The sequence below is a fragment of the Podarcis gaigeae genome, assembly GCF_964106915.1.
Source record: "Podarcis gaigeae genome assembly, chromosome: 2".
Taxonomy (NCBI): Eukaryota; Metazoa; Chordata; class Lepidosauria; order Squamata; family Lacertidae; genus Podarcis; species Podarcis gaigeae.
Window position 1 is genome coordinate 124,608,448 of NC_139679.1, and position 22,576 is coordinate 124,631,023.

The following is a 22,576-nucleotide window of genomic DNA, read 5'->3' on the forward strand; positions in this document are numbered from 1 at the left end:
GCACCTGGTCCTTCAGGAGCACAGTTACCCCATTCAGGACCAGGGAATCCTCCACATCTGCCCGCCTCCTGTCCCCCAAGAACAGTACTTCTGTCTTGTCAGGATTCAACCTCAATCTGTTAGCCGCCATCCATCCTCCAACCGCCTCCAGACACTCACACAGGACCTTCACCACCTTCACTGGTTCTGATCTGAAAGAGAGGTAGAGCTGGGTATCATCCGCATACTAATGAACACCCAGCCCAAACCCCCTGATGATCTCTCCCAGCGGCTGCATATAGATGTTGAAAAGCATGTGGGAGAGGACAGAACCCTGAGGCACCCCACAGGTGAGAGCCCAGGGGTCTGAACACTCATCCCCCACCACCACTTTCTGAACATGGCCCAGGAGAAAGGAGCGGAACCACTGTATGACAGTGTCCCCAGCTCCCAGCCCCTCAAAACGGTCCAGAAGGATGTTATGGTTGATGGTATCAAACGCCGCTGAGAGATCCAGCAGAACTAGGAAACAGCTCTCACCTTTGTCCCTTATTCAAAATTATTCAAATTTTGTTCAAAATATTTACTTATTGTCTTTTTTTGTCCTTTCCAGAAAGATTTTATCATCTAATATTTCTTCAATCAGTCTCCACTGAAAGGTATTTCCATAATTATAGAATCATGGTCTTTCTGTATTTCCATAATTATAGAATCATGGTCTGACATTGTTCTTGCAACTATTTCAATTTTTTTGATTCTTGACTCTAATTAGAGACCCAAACCACATCCAGTCGGGTGCTGCTTCCATGAACATGAGAGAAAAAAGGGAATTGTTTTTCAACTGGATGCTTAATTCTCCAAATATCTATCAATTTTACATTTTCTGTCATTTCAAAAAAAGTTTTGGGAAGTCTACCTTCTTTCGTGTCTTTCTTCCTGATCGTTCTGTCTTTCTCTAGTGATGAGACTCCATTAAGATCTCCCAGCACTATTATTTTCTCATCTGCAAATTCTAGCAATTCTGTTTCTAAATCCTGAATTTTTATTTATTTATTTCCATTTGGTGCATATATCCCTACCAAAATTATTTTTACTCCCTCAACTTTAATTTGTACCATTAATTTTCTCCCTTTCTCATCCTTTTGAATTAATTGTGGTTCAAGTGCAGGTTTTATGTACAAAACAATTCCATGATTTTTGGAAACATCTGATGCAATAAATTCGCTCCCTAATTCTTATTACTCAAGATTTTCTCATGCTTTCTTGCAACATGAGTCTCCTGTAGGCAAATTATATCCAAATTCCATTTTAAAACCTCATGCCACACGCTGTTCCTTTTATTATTGTTAAGGCCATTGACATGCCAGGTTAGTAATTTAAGATTTGCGATGATCTGATTCATTTTTAAAAGATTTGCTTTTTTGCCTTGTTCTTTCAGTCTTCACCAGTTCATCTCTGTGCATCTCAAAGGGGGTTCTGAACTCTCCCCGAGCTTTGAAACTCTGGGTCTTTGCCTTGTTTATCCAGAAATTCCTGTACCTGACTCTCTGACAATAATCTGAATCTCTTTCTCCTATAAGTAAAGGAAACTCCCTCCGGGAATTTCCATTTATAATTTATTCCTGCTCCTCTTAGAATTGATATCAGGTTTCAATACTTCCTTGACCCTCCTGTCTTTTTCTCACTCTTGCCTTGTATACAACAGTTCTCCCACCAATCCAATTCCCACACCCTTTTTTTATTATTATTATTTATACATTTTCCTTCATAAACAACAGTAAACAACAAATACACAACAAATACTAACCTAAATACTAACCTAAATAAACAAATACTAACCTAAAATACTAACCTGAATAAACAAATACGAATAAACACCCTGAATAAACACCCTTTTAAACCTTAATATACACCCTTTTAAACCTTAATATATACCCTTTTAAACCAAACTGTTAACACTTTCAAACTTACTGTACTACTGTAACACTTTCAAACTTACATAATTATAAAAGTTCCACAATATCCCCCCCCCAAAAAAAAAGAGAGAGAAAAGAGGGCAAAATCATCTTTATACACAATCTACAAAAAAAAGAATAAAAAAGCAGGCCACAACAAAAGTCTAATAGTTACCATTGTTCAAACTTACTGTTACATTGTCTCCTTGATTATGATTAGCACTTGGCAAGCTTCTAGTTATATTATAATCCACAATGTGTCTTGTAATCCAAAATATTTCCACTGTGAGTCCAAAAAATTTCCAGACGTATTTATAATTCAAATTAGATTTGTAATCCAAATGGTAATTGTAATCGAATATACTGTAGATTCCAGTGTATCTAAGGCGACTTTTGAACCCCGGAAAATCTTCTCCAAAGTCGGGGGTCGCCCTATACGCCGGGTATGGGTGGCGCGGAGCAGAGCCCGCCGCCCGCTACTGCGGTGGTGGCTCCAAACCAGCAGCAGTGGGCGGCGGGCTCAGCTCCGTGCCGGACGACTTTCTCGCAGTGCGGAGCTGAGACCGCCCCCTGTTGCTGCCCAGTGTATTAGGCAACTGGGCTTATAAGATGAACCCCCAAATTGCAGCTGCCAATTTCGGGGGTCGTCTAATAAGCTCAGTCACCTAATACGCCGGAATCTATGGTATATATGCTATTTCTTTCAGTTTTTATTCCAATACAGGCCCCTCCACTCCCCGCTTTCTCCTACTAAGGCTCTTACCAGGCACCTCCCCCTCCCTGGGATTAACTCCCAGTTATGGAAAAGTGTCCTCCTGCCAAGCTTTGGTAGGACTTGCCTTTTTAGAGGTTTTTTAAAAAAGAATTAGCAATGTTTTCAAGCCTTTCAGTGCTTTCATTCATAAAATCTGCATCCCCATTCAAAAAAACCGAGAGTAGGAGGAGATTGAAGTTTTGGGGGCCTTTGGATTTGGAAGAATCTTGAAAAACGTCCTGAAATATTTTATAGACCCTAGCTTCAACTGTGGAAATTTGGCTGAACTGTCCAGAAGGAATAAAAGTATTGTTAGGATGGAGTTTTCTCGAGATTTGCTCTCTAGCACTTTTGGGGGGTGGGCTGTCTAACCCTGGCACTCACCCTCACTGCTCAAAAGCCCCGGTAACGGTCGTCATTTAGACGGACGACTCGCACCGCCTTGCCATTTCCCTTCGCAGACAAATCGGAAGCCCAGGATCAGGTTACTTTCAAGAGTCATGACTTCTAGTGCTGCCCAATGGATTGGTAAGTTGTCTGACATTGGTAGAGCAGTCAATCACGGTACAGGTTTTATCCATTTTGAGCTGCCAATACATTGCGGTGGTCGGGGAGCTGTGATGTATTCCTAGCTCAAATTGCCCGCAGATGACAAAGGCGCAGGCAGGCAGGTGGAGGAGCCCAAAATGGTGCCCCCCGAGCAAGCCCCAATACCTCTATGGCTCCATCCATCCATGTCCCCATCTCCCCTCCCCTGGAACTCACCAGATCTCTCAGAGGTCCCTGGGAGGGAACGCTCAGGGGTTGTGAGAAGGGATGCAGGAGACAACCTGACCAGGTCAACCGTCCATCTTCCCCTTTCCATCCTTATGAGTTTTGCAGGATCCGTTTCTATCATCCTTCCTGAGGAGTCGAGAAGCCACAACAAGCTGCAGGGTCCTGGAAGAGAGGAAGAAGCAAAGGGAGCCTCAGAGGCCCTGCAGGGATTCTCTTTCCCTAGATATTCTCCTGCCCCTGGAGAAGCACAAATGGGGCAGCCCCTTCCTAAGAGAAGCCCAATTTCTAAACATCTCCAGTGATTCCAATTTCTTCTGTATGCTCCTCACCCCACTTGCAAGCCTGGCATGGTCTGCACAGTAGTCACCTGAGACTACCATAGATCCCACTGAACGCAGTGGGGATAATTGACAGAACTCGGTACCAAAATGTCCCCAAACCTGAAAACTGTAACCCCAGATCATGGGCAGAACTGTTTAACCCTGCAAGTTCTGATTCTCCTCACAGTATTCCTAGCTCAAATTGCCTGCAGATAACAAAGGTGCAGGCAGGCAGGCGGAGGAGCCCGAAATGGTGCCCCCTGAGCAAGCCCCAATACCTCTCTGGCTCCATCCATCCATGTCCCCATCTCCCCTCCCCTGGAACTCACCAGATCTCTCGGAGGTCCCTGGGAGGGAACGCTCAGAGGTTGCGCAAAGGGATGCAGGAGACAACCTGACCAGGTCAACCGTCCATCTTCCCCCTTCCATTGTTCCACGCTTTGCAGGATCTGTCTCTTCCTTCCTGAGGAGTCGAGAAGCCACAACAAGCTGCAGGGTCCTGGGAGAGAGGAAAAAGCAAAGGGAGCCTCAGAGGCCCTGCAGGGATTCTCTTGTCCTAGATCAGGGGTCAGCAACCCGCGGCTCCGGAGCCGCATGTGGCTCTTTTACACCTTTGCCGCGGCTCCAGGGCAGATACTAGCAAGGGGAGGAGGAGCACTGTGTGCCCCGACACTCCCCACTGTGGCGGGCGCTGTACTGGCTGTGACGTCGCATGGGGGCGGTGCGTGCGTTAGTCACGCACCGTCCCGATGTCACCTTCCCTCCTGCTGTCGGACCGTTGCTCCAGAGATATATTTGTTTTAAATGTCGCAATGGTTTTGCGGCTCCCAGATTTTTTTTTCTTCGGAAATGGGTCCAAGTGGCTCTTTTTGTCTTAAAGGTTGCAGACCCCTGTCCTAGATATTCTCCTGCCCCTGGAGAAGCACAAATGGGGCAGCCCCTACCTAAGAGAAGCCCCATTTCTAAACATCTCCAGTGATTCCAATTTCTTCTGTATGCTCCTCACCCCACTTGCAAGCCTGGCATGGTCTGCACAGTAGTGACCTGAGAGTAGATCCCATTGAACTCAGTGGGGATAACTGACAAAACTTGGTACAAAAACCAGTCACCGTCCTGTCCCCAAGCCTGAAAACTGCAACCCCAGAGCATGGGCAGAAAAGAGCAGAGTAGATATTACATTTACAGATAGGTAGCCGTGTTTGTCTGCCATAGTCAAAACAAAAAATTCCTTACAGTAGCACCTTAAAGACCAACTAAGTTAGTTCTAACTTAGTTATTAGATATTACATGTAGGTGCCCCCATGCTAGGTGCTCTGTATGGAGAGCCCTGTTCACAATCTTTGAGCTCTCTCATCACAAGCCAGACAGATGTTGTAGTCGTATCCACCTCTGTCGGGAGTTGTATGGAGGCCCAATCTGTATGTGGAAGCAGAGGAGCCGGTGATGCCACATTTTTGAAATATCAGGAAACTAATACACCTCTCCTCCTTAGATATCATCTGTGCTTATACACCATCTTCGCAAGACTACAGTCCCAAAATGTGGCCCCCACCCTGGCACGGAAGCAACCAAAGTATAGATCTTCCACATGTCCTAAATCTGCAGTGTTCTTAAGAACACCAGGCATGTATATCCTCCAAAAACTCCAGAGGTGAGCTTTACGCTCCTCTTGTGACAAGATTCCCAAAGGCTTAGGGTAGCTTGACAGAACTCGTCTATTTTGCGATAGCACCAATGTCCCCTGTTAGTAGTAGGAGCCACACAATGACTGATAATCCCTCTTTTGTCCCAGAAGGTGGGGAGTAGGTGTCTTTTATCCTTGCTTTATTCTTCATGATAATACATAAATAAATGTCCCCTTCTGTATTTTACATTTTGCTAAGAGAGTATTATTCACAATTATGCTTGCCATGTATAGATTATTTCCCCTTTAGAAAAGTCTCTCCAGCTTGCTATATATTCCGTATAGATTGTCTTATTTCCCTTTAGAAAAGCCTCTCCAATCCCTGGCTCCTGCGGGAGGGAGTTCCAGTTTTACCTACGCACTGTGGAAGTTATAAGTTTAATGTGAATAAAACATTCTGCAATAGCAGCAGCTGCAGAGAAACTCCAGGATGGGAAACATCCTTGAAAGCTCCCTCGGGGATCAGAGAGAGAAAAGTTGGCAGACCTGCCACCCAGAGCCCCCTCCTTCTCCTCCCTGCATTGGCAAGCCCCCTTCAGGACAAGATCTTGGGGTCCTTCAGGCGGCTTTCCATCCTCTCCTCTCAAGGAAGGCAGCTCCGTTCCCTTGAACCCTGGCAAGCCCAGTGCAGCCAGGTCAGCCCTCTGGCTCTCCCCTTTTCTCCACGGAGGGGCACCAGGCGTGGCCCCCGCCCAGAGAGGCTTCCCTTGAGGCTCTGGGCTGGAGACCTGAGCTGATCTGGAGGAGGAATATTCTGGCAGGGGGAAAGGCCGGCCTGGCAGGGGCTCCTCCACTGGAAGGGGCATTCGGGGCATGCCCTCCCCCCCAGACCCCTCCCTCCTTCCCCAAAGAGGATGCCAAGGAAGAGCAGAGCTGCAGACCCCATGGAAACTCGCCCCCTCCCAGGCTGGGCTGGGAGGAATGGGGGGGCAGGACCCCCTGCTCCCAGACTTGGGCGTCTCCCCCTGCAGCCCTGGGACCCCCTTCTCCCATGGGTACCCCAAGGGGGAAGAGAGAGGAGACTCACCGGATTCTTCCCAGGAGGGAAACCGAGGCAGCGCGGGGAGGAGACAAGAGAGAAAAGACGGGACTGGGCACGGAGGGAGGGGATTCTGCTCTGGAGGACCCGCCCCGCCTCTCCACTTCCGGTCCTCTCTAGGACTCCGGCTCTGTTCGATTTAACCCTTCGCAAGCTGAGTACAGCCCCCGGGCTGGCTGGCTGTCCTCCTCCCCTCCCAGAATCCGGGGGTCCAGGGCATGTGCAGAGTTCTCTGTGATTCTCGGCTCAGATGCCGCTTAGTGTCCTGCGCCCAGATGGGTGGGGGATAAATAAAATAATAATAATAATTAAGGCGGGTGTTCCGCTTTCTAGAAGCGGGGGCCAAATGTTCCCCTGGGTTTCTGCTCCTTCCCTGAGTTTTGTCCCCGTTCAGTCCTTGGGACGCAGCCCTGCTTCCACCACAGAGCCAGACCTGGGGGGGTTCGTGAGCGAGGGGCCCTTTTCCTCCCTCTCAGCCACTCCGGAGGGATTTCCAGTCAGTCTCGCGGACCCAGCGGATCCCCTCAGCCCTGGTGCCTGGCTCGGGGGGCGGGTCTCCTTTTCCCCTCCTCACTGGAAGGACACTCCGCTTTCGCCCGCCTCCCCATAGCTTCTCCCGTTGAATTCCCGCCGGACTCCTCTCCCAGTGGAGATTCTCCTCACCTTCCGCCCTCAGTCCATCCCTCTCCCAATCCGTCCTTTCTCCCTCTCAGAAAACTCCCTCAGAAATGGCTCCTTTTATTTTCCCTCCAAAAGGGCTGGCTCCGCCCCTCGCTGTCTTGCGAGCCAATCAGAGCGAGGCTCCAGCCCCATGGTGGTATTTCTGAGAGACTGCGCACCCTGACTGGCCTGGCTCTGCTGTCCATCACAGACTCAAACAAGGGGGACATCCCGTCTTTCAGTTAACTGTCTATTTTAAACTCTTAGGGTTTAACGTGATTGAAAATCACTATGCCGCGTGCCAGCCCCCCCCCCCCGCAAAGCCTAGGGGAATCCCCCAGCAGAATTTGACTCCGAAGAGAGACCCACGGATACGAATAAAGCGAAGTTATTATGAGGGCCAACAGGCCTGGCTCCATGTTCAACCACACACACACACACACACACACACACATTAAATGGAGAACATTTGAATAATAAAAACAAAGAAATAAAAAGGGGTGCTATAGGAATTTTAATGTCTTACATATATAAAATGTTCATAACTGTACAAGGCAAGGTAAAGGTAAAGGTACCCCTGCCCGGGCCAGTCTTGACAGACTCTGGGGTTGGTGCGCCCATCTCACTGAAGAGGCCAGGGGCCAGCACTGTCCGGAGACACTTTTGGGTCACGTGGCCAGCGTGACATCGCTGCTCTGGCGAGCCAGAGCCGCACACGGAAACACCGTTTACCTTCCCGCCAGTAAGCGGTCCCTATTTATCTACTTGCACCCGGGGGTGCTTTCGAACTGCTAGGTTGGCAGGCGCTGGGACCGAGCAGCGGGAGCACACCCCGCCGCGGGGATTCGAACTGCCGACCATTCGATCGGCAAGCCCTAGGCGCTGAGGCTTTTACCCACAGCGCCACCCGCGTCCACATACCCGCAAACACATACATAAATATATAAACCATATGTCTGGAAAAAGTACAGGAAAACAGTGCTAAAGTCATTTTGACTCTTTCAGGCACCTCAAATATTTCTCTGCAAAGAGGAAGGAAATGGAAAAGCCTCCCCACTGTCTCTTTATTCACAAATCCTGTCTGTGTATGAATAGGGTGAGCCTGTGAGCTGGATTCAGGAATTAAGTAGTTAACATCACAAAAGAGTGGCCAAATTGCCCAGGTAATGCAACCACTGATCCATTATCCTGGCAGACAGGAGAAAAACAACATACTCAGATTTCTACTACAGACCACCCCTTCTCTGATGTATGTATGATGTATGGGGGGGGTGTCTTGGGCTCCAGGATGGGCAATTTCAAATGTCGATCTTTTTCTTTGGCCATCCCTCATAGCTGAGTAAGATTGCATTCCATAAACATGGTTTTAACAATGAGCCCAGAAGTGACTGTGGAGGCCAATTCTGGATCCACATGTCATTCCACAGTGGGGACATTGGTTTCAGGGCGGGAGTTGATCATGGTATGGATTTGCCAAGCGTGCCTTCCTCTTAGCATGTTTCTCCCTTGCATCCTGAGTTCGAGTGTCTTCGTTTGGTAAAGGCTGTTCTCCAACTGGAGCGCTCGCAGGCCAGTGTTTCCCAGTTGTCAGTGTTTATACTACATTTTTTTAGATTTGCCTTGAGACAGCCTTTGAACCTCTTTTGTGGACCACCAGCATTACGCTTTCCATTTTTAAGTTCGGAATAGAGTAGTTGCTTTGGAAGAGGATCATCAGGCATCCGCACAACATGACCAGTCAGAGGAAGTTGATGTTGAAGAATCATTGCTTCAACACTGGTGATCTTTGCTTCTTCCAGTACACTGGTATTAGTTCGCCTTTCTTCCCAAGTGATGTGTAAAAATTTTCGGAGACACCGTTGATGGAATCTTTCGAGGAGTTGGAGATGGCATTTATAAGTGGTTTATATAAGGGCTTGTGCGCCATAGAATAGTTCAGGGTCCCTCCTGCCTCCTGCGTGGGTTGTGAGCACCCTGTTGCAACAGTTAATAAAGATCAGGCTTACTAGCTGCTTTGCTTCTCAATATTCTCTGGTTGGCCTCTGTTATTTTCTCCCACCGATAGAGAACCTACAAAAGGACTCTATATGGGCTCTTGGGTACCCCATAAGGGAAAAAGTGTTGATGATAAGCAGTGTCCCGTGCACAGCGGAATGATGAAAAGTACGTGCCAACATGCTCTATATTACTTTATTTACACTTCAAAGCTGGTAAGTTACATAAAAACATCTTGCCTCTGCCGGAGCAGAGAAAGGCATCCTCTCTCCTCTAAAGCACGGAGAGAATCTCACACTAAACTGCAAAGAACAGTGAAAAACAGGAAACCAGTGTACGTCACATCCAGTCTCCCTTTCCCGTGGGAAACTCCAACAGTACAGACTGTAGAATGTAAACACCTGTCTTGTGACAAGCACTTTCGCTGCTCAGTGAAGGAAGCAGAAACCAACAAAAAGAGCAGGGGTTTTTTTGTTTGTTACTTATATCACCTTCTCTCGCTTCTCTTCCAGAACAATGCTCATTTTGCTTAAAAGCACCCCATGCAAACCCCATCTTTTCTGAAATAGGGGGTGGTGGTAGAATCCACCCCCAAAAGCAGAGAAAAGGCAGAGGGAGAGGTGCAGTTGGGGGTGGGCTGATACCATGTAAAAGAGCTTTGCAGTTTGTTTGTTTACTTATGCCGGTGGTTTTCAATCTTTCTGAGTCCACGGCTCCCTTGACCAAGAACAGTCTTTCTGCAGCTCCCCTGTGGGGTGGGGGTGGGGGCAGAAATCCCCACTTACATTCAGGGCCACTGGCATGGGGTGAGGCAGGATTTTTGTGAGGGGGGTTGTTTATGGAGACAGGCCTTTTGGGGGGGGGCATAACCTCGATTAGCTATGTACTTTTATTGATTTAGGGGTGGGCAGCTGCCTTTCCCAACTCCCCCCCCCCAGCTAGCCCCATGGACTCATTGGGGATCGCAATCACCTGGGCTGACTTAAAACGCGCTGCTTCTAAAAAGCCTATATAAAGCTAGGGCGCGCTACCTCTCTGGTCCCCGCCACAATTACAAGCAGCTGAGCTTACTTCTGAGTAAGTCCGGTTGTTGTTGTTGTTTTAAGCATCATAAAACCCGCGTCTCTCTGCAAAGCGAAAAGCCACTCCGCGTTGCCGCTGCAGAATGAATGGAGGCCCGGGAAAAAGAGAACCAATCAGAAGAGAAGCGAGAGGTGGTGGCGAACCAATCAGGGGAGCCGGAAGCTGGAAGCCCATTGAAGCCGTTGCGTCTTGGTCATTCATCTTCTTCCGCCCCGGCTGCTGCTGCTGCTCCTCTCCAGGGGAGAGACAGGCTTCGCCTCCAGTCTGCTTCTTCCCTGGATCCTGCCCTCCGAGGAAACCACCTGAGGCTGCCCAATGGTAAGGCTGGCCCTCAGGAATCGTAGAATTGAACCGGGCACCTCCTTCTGCATGCAAAGCAGCTGCTCTGCCATTGAGCTACGCCCCCTCCCCTAATATCCATGATAATGACACTGGACTACCCTTGAGGGTTGTCGTATGGTACTGCTCAAAACCCCTCTAGCAAAACGGGCCTAACGACACCAGGCTGCTCTGAGGGGCTGTTATAACGGGGGGGGGCACCCTCAGACACAGCCCTGCCCCCCTTTGTAAACAGGTGTAATAATGAGGGATCTTGTCTCCCATGGGGTTAAGGGGGGAGAATATAACACTGTGCAACCTTCATTCACATAATGAGTTTTTTGGGAGGGGGGGTCTCCTTCGTTGCCTCTGCCAGGGATTGGACCTGGGACCTTCTCACAAAGCAAATGGGGAAATAGAGCTTTTTTGGGGGGGGGGAGCAAGGGAATTTATGTTTGCAGGGAGGGGAGGAGGAATCGCCTGCCAACCCCCCCCCCCCTGCTTCCTAGAGAGGCAGGTTTTCCATGAAACCTCATTAAGAGATTTTGGATATGATTCTAAAACCTCACAAAGCTGAGTGACTGGGAAAACCCAGGCTAAACGTCCCCTAAAGACCAAGACATGGTTTTCCAAAGCTTCTATGTAAAGTTTGACATTCTTCCTGTTCCCTGTCTCTCCCTTGTGGTCCCTGGACTGGTCCCTGCTTCTCTCCCCCCTCCCCTTAAATATATATGTATTGTATAAGTTTTTGGTTTTTTTTTTTCAAAATGTTGAACATAACAAACATATAAACACAACTCTCTATTTTGAAGGGGGGAAAATGCCCCACAAATAACCCAGAGATGCATTTTAAATAAAAGGACACATTCTACTCCTGTAAAAACATGCTGATTCCTGGTCCGTCCACAGGCTGGATATAGAAGGTGATTGGGCCGCATCCTGCCCCCGGGCCTTAGTTTGCCTACCCCTGGTCTAGGGTCTAGAGGCATGTGCAGTAACTGTTTGGTTTGTTACAAAATGTGTAATTTGAGGCACATTTAGCCAGTTCCAGATGTTGTCTAGCTTTGCTTAATATTTGTTCACCAGTCAAAGGTATGCCATCTGTGTAATTGTCTCCAACCCTAAATAAATCTATTTCTCCATTGTTCATGTTGTGACGTGGGGTTTGTGATTTCAGCTCTCTTGACATAATATGCTGGAGACAGTTCTCTAGTAACACTTCTTTATTAAAGCAACAAGACTGAAGACTGAGGAGGGGAGAGCAACATTTATAGGGACAGGGAACAAGCTAGAAAGGATACATTTTGGAGGGAACAATATCAGGCAATCACAGTCCTGCCTTTTGGAGGCAACCAAGACAGAGGATCCAAATACAGCAGCTTAAATGAACCAATAGTAGCTGTACCCTCTGGAACCAAAAGGCAGTTGCTTTACCCTAATGCAAATACAGACAATAATAATGCAGATATAAAATCCTTTGACTCAATACACAACAGTTCACATCAAAGAGCTGCTCTCTGCTTTGTGGCAACAGGTGAGAGAGTCCCAGAAGTGGCCCACTTTACCCTTGCTTGTGTGTCAAGTAGGGAAGGAACTTTTTAAAAAGTTATCTTTTCTTCTTCTTCTTCTTCCAGAATCTGGTTACCATCCAGGCCCTCTTGACCTTTGAGGAGGTGGCTGTGTTTTTCACGGAGGAGGAGTGGGCTCTGCTGGATTGTGGCCAAAGAGCTCTGCACAAGGAAGTCATGGAGGAGAATTATGAGACGGTGGCCTCTCTGGGTAAGGGCACATTTTTATGCCTCTGGACTGCTAGATGTTGAAGGTGTGAATCCACTCTTTTGTGCCATTTATTCATGCAGAGTAGGAATAAGAATAGCCTGCTGGGTCCCTCTTTATGTGTATGTACAATATTTGCAGCTTTGCTCTCCGAAGCAGCATCCATATATTCACACACATACACACACCCACACACACCCTTGTAACAGTACTCCTGTGCATATTGCATGTCTTTATAGGATCTGGATATGGCAATTCCTCCTCTTTGCCTTTGTGGTCAAAAATACAGATTGGTTTGAAAAGGCTGGAGGTTTTGTGGCCAAAGGTAGCTAATATTAACTCTTTCCTTGGCAGAATCAGATCTCAGTTCCTGTTGGGAAGAAGAACAAGATCTATTCCTCCAGGAACCCAAAGAAGGGGAAACCTCAACAGGTATGCGCTTAGTTGTGTCGTGGGGCCATTTTTGCTCCAGTAATATTAATATTATTATTAATATTAATATTGCTAAATAAATAATTTATGCCCTGCCCATCTGGCTGGGTTTCCCCAGCCACTCTGGGGTGGCTCCCAACAGAATATTAAACACAATAAAACATCAAACATTATAAACTTCCCGAAACAGATCTGCCTTCAGATTTCTCCTAAAAGTCAAGTAGTTGTTTATCTCCTTGACATCTGATGGGAGGGTGTTTCACAGAACGGGCACCACCACCGAGAAGGCCCTCTGCCTGGTTCCCTGTATCCTCACATCTTGCAGTGAGGGAACCGCCAGAAGGTCCTTGGTGCTAGACCTCAGTGTCTGGGCAGAACGATGGGGGTGGAGATGCTCTTTCAGGTATACTGGGCCAAGGAAGATAAGTCCTGCTTCTGGGCTTCCTATCAGTATTTAGTTGGCCCCTGTGGGGCTCTTGGATTAAATGGACCAGGTGGACAAATTCAGCCTTCAAACCTTTCCAGCTGGCCCTTGGGACTCTCTTCTCCCCAAACCCTGACCTGCTTCCCATCTTCCTTGAGTGTTTTTGGTCTGGCTGGGTTGTTTCCTTGAAATCTGATGGGGCTTCTTGCCAGCCTGGATGGAGGACAGAGAAGGGTGTGTGGAAGCTCTGCTCCTGTCCAAAGGTCGCATTTAAATTCATTGTAAATACCTCTGGCCCCACAGTGTACAGGCAAGCCACTCTCAAGCCGCATAATATTGCCCACACAGGGTCTTCTAAAGAGCAGAGACGGCCTCCAGGCTGAGGTTTCCCTTCCATGTGCTGAGATGCACCCCAAATTAAAATATCCTCTGTAGTGCCACTGAGCTGAGATCCTCTTCACGGTACCAGGGGGATTCTGTTGGGTCCATGTGTCCCCTCTGCTATCCCTCAGCAGGAGAGCTAAGATCTTGCCTTTCCCTGCTTTTGGGAAGAGAGCCATGGCAGTAGTAGCACTAGGAGTGTCTGGCTATTTTGTATTTCGTCATTTGGGTTGAAGGATAAGATCCAGTTGGATGGGGCTCTGAGGAAGGGGAGAGATGAGCAGACACAGCTCAGCAAGTTTGAGGAGGAGCAGGAAGGGACTTGTGTTGTTGTCTTGAGACAACATATTCATATTCAGAAGCAAACTTCAGATTCAGCTGGGCAGGGAAGGAGGGAGGGGGACATTCTTGAAAATGGTAAACTCAGAGAAGTGGAGAACAGGGCTCAATCCATAATGAGAGTCTATGCTTCTGAGTTGTAATTTGAATTGCATTTTCTTTTTCTGCCTCAAAACAGGTAATGGGCAGAAGAGTGAGAATTATGGGGAGCCATCTGTGGTGTCTGTAGAAAATGTGGGGCATGAAGCACAGAAAGAGACATTTGTAAATCAACGATCACCTGAAAAGCATGTAGGAAATGTGTTGAAGAACTGGAAAACCAAATCCCTTACTACTCAGGACACTGATGTCCATGTATCACTGAGTCCACAGGAAGAATTCACAGGAAGTAGCAGTGTGGAGTATGGAAAGAGCTTCAGTCAGAGTGGAAGCATTAGTTTACATCAAGGAACCCAAACAGGGGAGAAAGCGTTTCAATGCACGGAATGTGGAAAGAGCCTCAGTAGTGCTGGTAACCTTGTCAAGCATACAAAAACCCACAAAGGGGATAAACCATTCAAATGCATGGAGTGTGGAAAGAGCTTCAGCCAGAGTGGAAACCTTATTGCACACCAAAGAACCCACACAGGGGAGAAACCATTTAAATGTATGGTGTGTGCAAAGAGTTTCAGTCTCAATCACCATCTTACTTTACATCAAAGAACCCACACAGGAGAGAAACCATTTAAGTGTGTAGAATGTGGAAAGAGCTTCAGCCAGAGTGGAAGCCTTATTGCACATCAAAAAACCCACACAGGGGAGAAGCCATTAAAAACTATGGTGTGTGGAATGAGCTTCAGTCTCTATCACCATCTCACTGTACCTCAAAAAACCCACACAGGGGAGAAACGGCATAAATGCACGGAGTGTGGAAAGAGTTTCACTTGTAGGAGTGCCCTTACAGAACATCAACGAATCCACACAGGGGAGAAACCGTATGAATGCATAGATTGTGGAAAGCGCTTCCGTATTGGGAGTGTCCTTACTTTGCATCAAAAAACCCACACCGGGGAGAAGCCATTTAAATGCACGGAGTGTGGAAAGAGCTTCAGTCAGAGTGGAAACCTTAATGCACATCAAAGAATTCACACTGGGGAGAAACCATTTAAATGTATGGCATGTGGGAAGAGCTTCAGCCAGAGCGGAAGCCTTACTGCACATCAAAGAACCCACACAGCAGATAAATCATTTAAATGTGTGGTGTGTGGAAAGAGCTTCAGCCAGAGTGGAAACCTTACTTTGCATCAAAGAACTCACACCAGGGAGAAACCATTTAAATGTATGGAGTGTGGAAAGAGCTTCAGCCAGAACGGAAACCTTATCGTGCATCGAAGAACCCACACAGGGGAGAAACCATTTCATTGTATGGTGTGTGCAAAGAGTTTCAGTCTGAATCACCACCTTACTTTACATCGAAGAACCCACTGCACATCGAAGAACCCTTACAGGCGAAAGACTCTTTAAATGTATGGTATGTGGAAAGAACTTCAGTCTCCATCACCATCTCCCTGTACAGTACCTGAAAAAACCCACCCAGGGGAGAAACTGCATACATGTGTAGAGTGTGGAAAGAGTTTCAGTTGTAGGAGTAAAAAAACCCACGCCAAGGAGATACCATGAAAACATGTGGAGTGTTTCAGTGGGATTGGTGGCCTGACTTTGCATCTGAGAACTCACACCAGATAACTAACTCTTAAGTGAATGAAATATGAGCAGCAAACTTACTTCACACAAAAGATTCCGAAGATGGAGAAACAGTCTAGATTTGTTCAGTGTGAACAGCACTTCATTAGCAACTGAAGTCTTTACTAGACATGGAAGAACCAGAACAGAATAAACCAGAGTGCAGAAACAACCATCTTGTGGTGCCTGGAATTGTTTTATGATATACTGTGCTCTTTTCGGTGACTGTTCAGCGTGTTTAGACAAGCCTACCCAGATGCTTAGGAAGCTAATGCAGGTTTTGACCTGCTTTCAATCTATTGCCATATAAACTTCTGGAAATTGTCACATTATTTTTGTTAATTTTTCTTATTGATAATTTTATAATTTTATCTTTTTCATGTTCCGCTTTGAAGCTGTTGTGCTGCTGCTTCTTTTTACAATCAAGCAGTGTAGGAATTTTATGAAATAAATAATTTATTATTATTATTATTATTATTATTATTATTACTCTTCATTTTGCCCCGACCAGCTAGAAAAGCACCATCTGAGGGCAGAGACAGGAGGTGGGAGAATCTTTCATTTGGGAGCCTGTAGAGGCAATCTCCTTCCTGCGTAGAAAGTTGGAGTTTGTCGGGGGAGAAGGCTTGGCCAGACTCCTTAGGGTAGTGGTTTTCAACCAGTGTGCCTTGAAGGATGGTCAGGAGTGCCACGGGCAACACTGGCCTCTGTCCCATCCCTCCCTCCCTTCCTTCCTCTCTCTGATGTCCTCTCGCATCTCTGCCTCCCAAAGGCTTGCACAGCTGTTTGTTGCCGCAGCCCTGGCTGCAAGCTCTGTGGGCGAATGGTGCCTCTGGAAGGCACTTGTCATTGGGGCAGGTTGCTCAAAGACAAGGGGCGGCAGCGGCAGCGGCAGCGGCAGCGGCAACCTTATTTTATTCTAAATAAAGTGTCACAATCTGACCAGCGCTTCAGTTTGTCCTGTTACTGAAACAATCTCGAGTACCAGCTTTTTGGGCACTAAGAAGGCACAGCAAAGGATGCTGAGATTAAAGCAGCTCTATCAGTTGCCTTGATATTGCTTTCTTTTCAGACATATATATATAGCTATCCTATAAATCAAAAAGAAGAAGAAGAGTTTGGATTTGATATCCCACCTTTCACTCCCTTTAAGGAGTCTCAAAGTGGCTAACATTCTCCTTTCCCCTCCTCCCCCACAACAAACACTCTGTGAGGTGAGTGGGGCTGAGAGACTTCAGAGAAGTGTGACTGGCCCAAGGTCACCCAGCAGCTGCATGTGGAGGAGCGGAGACTCGAACCCGGTTCCCCAGATTACAAGACTACCGCTCTTAACCACTACACCACACTGGCTCTCAAATATACTTTGATCTAAGAGAGAAAATCCCTTCTGGCAATTGTGGAGATAACCAGTCATTAACAACAACAACAAATTTTATTTATACCCCGCCCTCCCCGGCCAGAGCCAGGGTGGCTAAGACCAGTAAAATTACAGTAAAAACATAATGAGGACAGGGGACCAATTTAAAATACAGGTTAAAATGCAATTTAAAATGCAGCCTCATTTTAAAAGTGGCCCATAGATCAAAACCATAAGGGGAGGGAAACATAAGTGTCAGACTGAGTCCATACCAAAGGCCAGGCGATCTGTGGATGCATATCAAAATTATTATCTTTAAAGGAGAGATGGGCTATCGATATTGCCACCTTCTGGGCACCAACTCAGCAATCTTGCACCATGTTTATAAACGAGCTAAGATTTAAGAAGGGTGTGTATAAGAAATGGAAGAAAAGGAAAATCGTGAAAGAAAAGTATACACGAGGTTTGGCAGGCCAAAGCTCAGAATGAGCTCAGGCTCACAAGAGATTGATGATGATGATAATAATAATAATAATAATGACTGACCTCTGAAAAAAAATGAATAAATGCTATTGGGTGATACAGAGAAGGCGGAACTGCTCAACACCTACTTTGCCTGTGTCATCACCCAAAAGGAAAGCAGTGCTCAACATGGTGATAACAGAACCAACCCTGTTCCTTGTGTGAGATGAGCTCAATTTGTTGGAGATTCATTCCCCGTGTCTGCAGTCATGGGATTGTTGTCTATCACATGATGGTGTACGTTTTCATTCCACAGAGTGGAAAGTGATGAAGACAGGATGTTTGTGTTACTGTGTTCCGTAAAGTGGAACTATTGTCCTTTGTTCTTTCTCTTTGCTGTCTGATGAGAAAGAGGAAGGAGCTAAGTCAGAATGTTCCGAGTGTTTTATATGTAAATAAAGTCGATTAGCCAAAATGCTGAGTTGCTGAGGTCTGTTACGCAAACTGCAAAGACTCTGCGGATCCCAGAGTGTGCTGGTGTCTGTTGGCATCAGTTGCTGTGATGTTTGGGCAGAAGAAAGCTTTTGAAGCTCCCAAACGATCAACCAGGAGGGAGAGAACATGCTAGTCGGGCATGTGTCTCTGCCAGGGTTCTACACGAGAGTAGAACGATCCTAACACAACTGCCTTTATGCTTCTCAGGTGTCCTATTGGCTTCATGGCAGCCTTGTGTTTGTCTGCTATCTTGGATGGGGGGTGGGGCGTACCCACAAACATCTCCCTTGGCTTCCTTGAAACCTTTAAGGAGTAATCCCAAGAGATCATTCAGTTGACCCATCTATCCAAGGTCCTCTCTGCCCACACCTGGGCAAAGTGCTATAGTCTGCCTCTTATTGGTAGTTAAGGGAGAGCTCCTTCCCTTTGGGGGGCCTTTGTTTAATCTGGACGTTAAGCCACTACCAGCTGGTGTGCGGGTTTGGTTTGTCCCAGCAGGAGAGAAAGTAATATGATGTCCTGTGGCTGGAGGAGTATCAGGAGGAGTGAAAGGAACACTGGTTTTCCCTTCTTGCCATCCTTCCTGGCACTCTGGAGAGCCTTTTGTTAGTCCCTTGTCTCCACCAGAACCTTCTCCAGAGGCTCCTTGAAGAGATTGTCCTCACTGAAGAGAGATTTTGCAAACCACAGAGGCCCAAATGTTAAAATCAGAGGGTTCCCTAAAGCAGTGGTTTTCAACCAGCGTGCCGTGGCACCCTGGGGTGCCTTGAATGATGCTCAGGGGTGCTGCAGGCAACACTGGCCTCTAGTCTTCTTTCCTTCCCTCCCTCCTCTTGCATCTCTGCCTCCCAAAGGCTGTTTGTTGCAACAGCCCTGGTTGCAAGCAATGTTGGTGAATGGTGCTTCTTGGGCTGGCCAGGGGGTGCTGGGTACCAGGAGCTGAGGCATCCTCAGAGTAAGCAAGCAAGCAGTCAATCCAGCCAATCCACCAGTCCTTGTGGTTGGGAATGGACAGACAAGTGAGAGACAGACAGGCACCATCCTGGCCTGCCTTGTGCTTGCTATGTACAAGACTTGCTGGGAGCTGTGTGCCCGGTGCTGAAGGTCAGCCTTTCCACCATGCAGGCCCAGCAGGACCTGCTGCTGCCTCCCAAGGTAAGATGCTGCCCTCACGTTCACCTTTGGCCAGTCTCTGTTGGGCCACTAAGACTGGGAGCACCTTCCCAGGCCCCTGTGGGGCAGTGTGAGGAGGCGCCTCTTTTGGGGGTGGGGGCAGCCCAGAGAATACAGCAGCAGCTGCCCAGAGGACTCCCAAGGAGAGGAGAGAGGAGGCTGAGGGAACACTGCACAAGGGTGTTTGAAAAGGGCTACCAGCTCTGCAGGCAAGGGGGGACATAACAGGGCTCCTCAGCCCCACAGGGGAGCCACAGAAAGAAGAAAATTGGTCAAGGGAGCCAGGACTCAAAAAGGCTGAAAACCTCTTGATTAATGCATTGCTACAAAATACACTGTTTTCGAAAGTAAAAAGACTAAACCCTCTCTTGGGCTCAAGGGAAAGAAATACATTGCTTTGGGCTTAATATATATGAATAATACAAATTGCTCAGTTGTTGTCACCATGATAAGTAAATGTTAATTTTCAGGTCTTGTATGTGGAGTCTACTTCATCACTGAGGTTTGAGGGTGAAACTGCTGCATCACTCTAAATAACTCAAAAATAGCTAACATAAACACATGGATCCAGTTACAGATAGGTAGCCGTGTTGGTCTGCCATAGTCAAAACAAACAAAAATCCTTCCAGTAGCACCTTAAAGACCAACTAAGTTAGTTCTTGGTATGAGCTTTCGTGTGCATGCACGAAAAGAAGAAGTGTGCATGCACACGAAAGCTCATACCAAGAACTAACTTAGTTGGTCTTTAAGGTGCTACTGGAAGGAATTTTTTTTGTATAAACACATGGAGTTGGTTTGACAGGGACTGTAACTCCAAGAAAAAAGAACTGACCAAATTAACCTGACCAGTTCAGTTTGCCTGATCAGATGAGGCCGTTTCTCTTTTATAACTGCAACAGTGAGAGAGAGAGAGAAAGTGGTACATTAAGAAAAGGATTTTTAAAATGCAACATTATGAAAAAGATTTTTAAAAAGGGACATTATGAAAATAGTTGGAAAACTTTGGGTTTGGCCGCTTACAGAAGGGAATTAATTCAAATTTTGGAACCTAATTCATTGAGGTTTTGTAGATAAACCTTTTGAGTGTTTACCTCCCAACAATACTTGAATACATCTGAATTCAGTCAAGTTCTTACCTGCCCACTCAACTGGGCTGCTATACAGGTATTTGCCATTTGAAGGGGGGCAGTTAATCAATCCAGACATTAAGATTTATGTGCCAAAGAACATTGCCCAAATGCTTTACAGGGCTGAGTTCTGGGGAATTAGTGTGAAATCAGAACTAGAAGGCAGATTTTGGGGCTTCCTCCTGGGATTCTGGTGGCTCATCTGAGTTGGGTCTCCCCTCAATAAGAGGCCAGAACTGATCTAGCCTATCTCAGATACTGATGTCATTTTTTGAATTTTTATTTTATTAAAGTTTTTTTGGATTACAAAAGTACATACACCACCTCTGTTTTCATTTCATAAAAGTCCTTTCTACAGATCAGTTACAGATAGGTAGCCGTGTTGGTCTGCCATAGTCAAAACAAAAAAAATTCCTTCCAGTAGCACCTTAAAGACCAACTTAGTTCTTGGTATGAGCTTTCGTGTGCATGCAGACTTCTTCAGATACACTGAAACAGAAGTTACCAGACCCTTCTATATAGTGAGAACGTGGGGAGGGGTATTAGTCAGAAGGGTGGTGGGAATGGGTGATTGGCAGATAGCTGTGATGAGCCTGTTGACGACTCTTAACGACTGCAATAGGTCTTACAGGAAAAAACAAGGGGTGAGAAGCTGCTGAATTGCAACTTATTACCAAACTTAAAACCATGGAGAGACCTGGTCTGAACAAAGACATTGGATTCTTATCTCATTATACATGACAAAGCCATTTTTCACCTTCTCACCCCTTGCTTTTTCCTGTAAGACCTATTGCAGTCGTTAAGAGTCGTCAACAGGCTCATCACAGCTATCTGCCAATCACCCATTCCCACCACCCTTCTGAGTAATACCCCTCCCCACCTTCTCACTATATAGAAGGGTCTGGAAACTTCTGTTTCAGTGTATCTGAAGAAGTGTGCATGCACACGAAAGCTCATACCAAGAACTAACTTAGTTGGTCTTTAAGGTGCTACTGGAAGGAATTTTTTTTGTTCTTTCTACAGATCAGTTATACTTGATGGATCCTGATGGCCATCTTCCAAAAATAAGAACAAGAAAGACCCCTCTCTTGCTGTATGTGGATGACGCGGCCAGCCTCTCCCAATCCAGACCTGGCCTGAACTACCAACTAAGGAAATTCTCAGACTACTGCTCTGGTAATGGGTTATCCATTAATTATGGAAAATCAAAAGTCCTGGTGTTTGAGAAAAGATTCTCCCGAATAAATGGGTACTGGATGGTCACAAACTAGAGCAGACCAAATATTTCAGGTACCTAGGGCTTCTATTCCATCATTCTAAGTCCTGGAAACACCATTGGCAGACCGCCTATCTAAAGGTGGAGGTAAGCAAACTAGCTATAATTCAATTATTTTATACAAGGGGAGGCCATTATGTTCCATCAGCCATTAGGGTATTTAATGCAAAATCTGTCTATGCCCAAACGTCTGGTTCTCCATGTTTGATGGGTTCCAGGCAATGTTTCACCAGTCCCTTTTACAGGTTCCAAATGCAATTCTGTTTTCAGAGACAGGTGAATGCCCTCTCTCAACAAAAGCATGGTGGGCTGCCCTGAGATACTGGCTTAAGATCTCAGTCTTTGGCCTAGGGAAGGGGTTACTTCAAAACCTAAACAACGAGGAGTTTATCAGCTCATGGATGAAAACTATGGTCAGAAAAGCCACTTCGATTGGAATGCCACCTTCACTCTTGTACGATCTGGGATACGATACCGCCCTTGAATCTCTGAGGCAAAGGCTCTGGGACATATCACATAGTGATCTCTGATCTCAACCTCATGTTATCTGTGGCCCAATAGCAGTAGGAATTCATCATAGGTAAAATTTTCAGATACCTGCATATCTTAAAAATCTGTCTGTACCAACTTATCGGCGTCTTTTTACCAAAGCCAGATTAAATGTATTTCCATCAGAAGTGCTAAATGATAAATCTGAAGCCTACTATACGAAATATCTTCTAATGATATCACAGTGGCCGTGGCAAAGTTTCTTTCGGTAGTCATATGTATCAAAGATCATCATACTCAAGACTGAACAAATATTGTCTTGGTCTTCCTCTCCCAGGGGGTTGTCTGTATGAATCTGTATTATATTCTGAATCTATGTTACGGGTCTTTGGACCGCAGTAAAGATTTATATATTATATTACACGCGATGTGAGACATTAATAAAGTTAGGGGGGAAGAAAGAGGCAGAGAGAGGGGGTAGTAAACACTGGTTCTTTTACACAGCATATGTGCAAGGTTTTTGTGTCAGCATCACGTGGGTAGGTTCTCTTTCTATTCA

The 22,576-nt window shown here is 46.4% G+C and overlaps 2 protein-coding genes across 5 annotated transcripts in view; one reads left to right on the forward strand and one right to left on the reverse strand.

Moving 5' to 3' along the window:
• LOC310837233 (uncharacterized protein) overlaps positions 1-7,147 on the reverse strand; it is a 33,181-nt gene extending 26,034 nt beyond the window's left edge. Inside the window, exons 1-3 of one of the 3 annotated variants that reach the window (XM_083723428.1) lie at positions 6,497-7,147; positions 4,115-4,284; positions 3,454-3,627 (exon numbers count right to left, since the gene is read on the reverse strand). In XM_083723428.1, the coding sequence (XP_083579554.1) occupies positions 3,454-3,627; positions 4,115-4,214 (274 nt within the window). In that variant the 5' untranslated portion in view covers positions 4,215-4,284; positions 6,497-7,147. The remainder of the gene's footprint in view (positions 1-3,453; positions 3,628-4,114; positions 4,285-6,496) is intronic. The other 2 variants (XM_083723429.1, XM_083723430.1) reach the window with 2 other exon arrangements.
• Positions 7,148-10,330: 3,183 nt separating this feature from the next.
• On the forward strand, positions 10,331-16,104 carry LOC310837625 (uncharacterized protein). Of its 2 annotated transcripts, XM_083724520.1 has the most exons (4): positions 10,331-10,564; positions 12,199-12,343; positions 12,695-12,772; positions 14,095-16,104. In XM_083724520.1, exons 1-4 carry the CDS (start codon positions 10,562-10,564, stop codon positions 15,417-15,419), a joined length of 1,551 nt encoding a protein of 516 aa, XP_083580646.1. In that variant the 5' UTR covers positions 10,331-10,561; the 3' UTR covers positions 15,420-16,104. The 2 variants fall into 2 exon arrangements, with proteins under 2 accessions (XP_083580646.1, XP_083580647.1); XM_083724521.1 differs by lacking the exon at positions 12,695-12,772 and having other exon boundaries at positions 14,095-15,539.
• Positions 16,105-22,576: the final 6,472 nt, after the last annotated feature.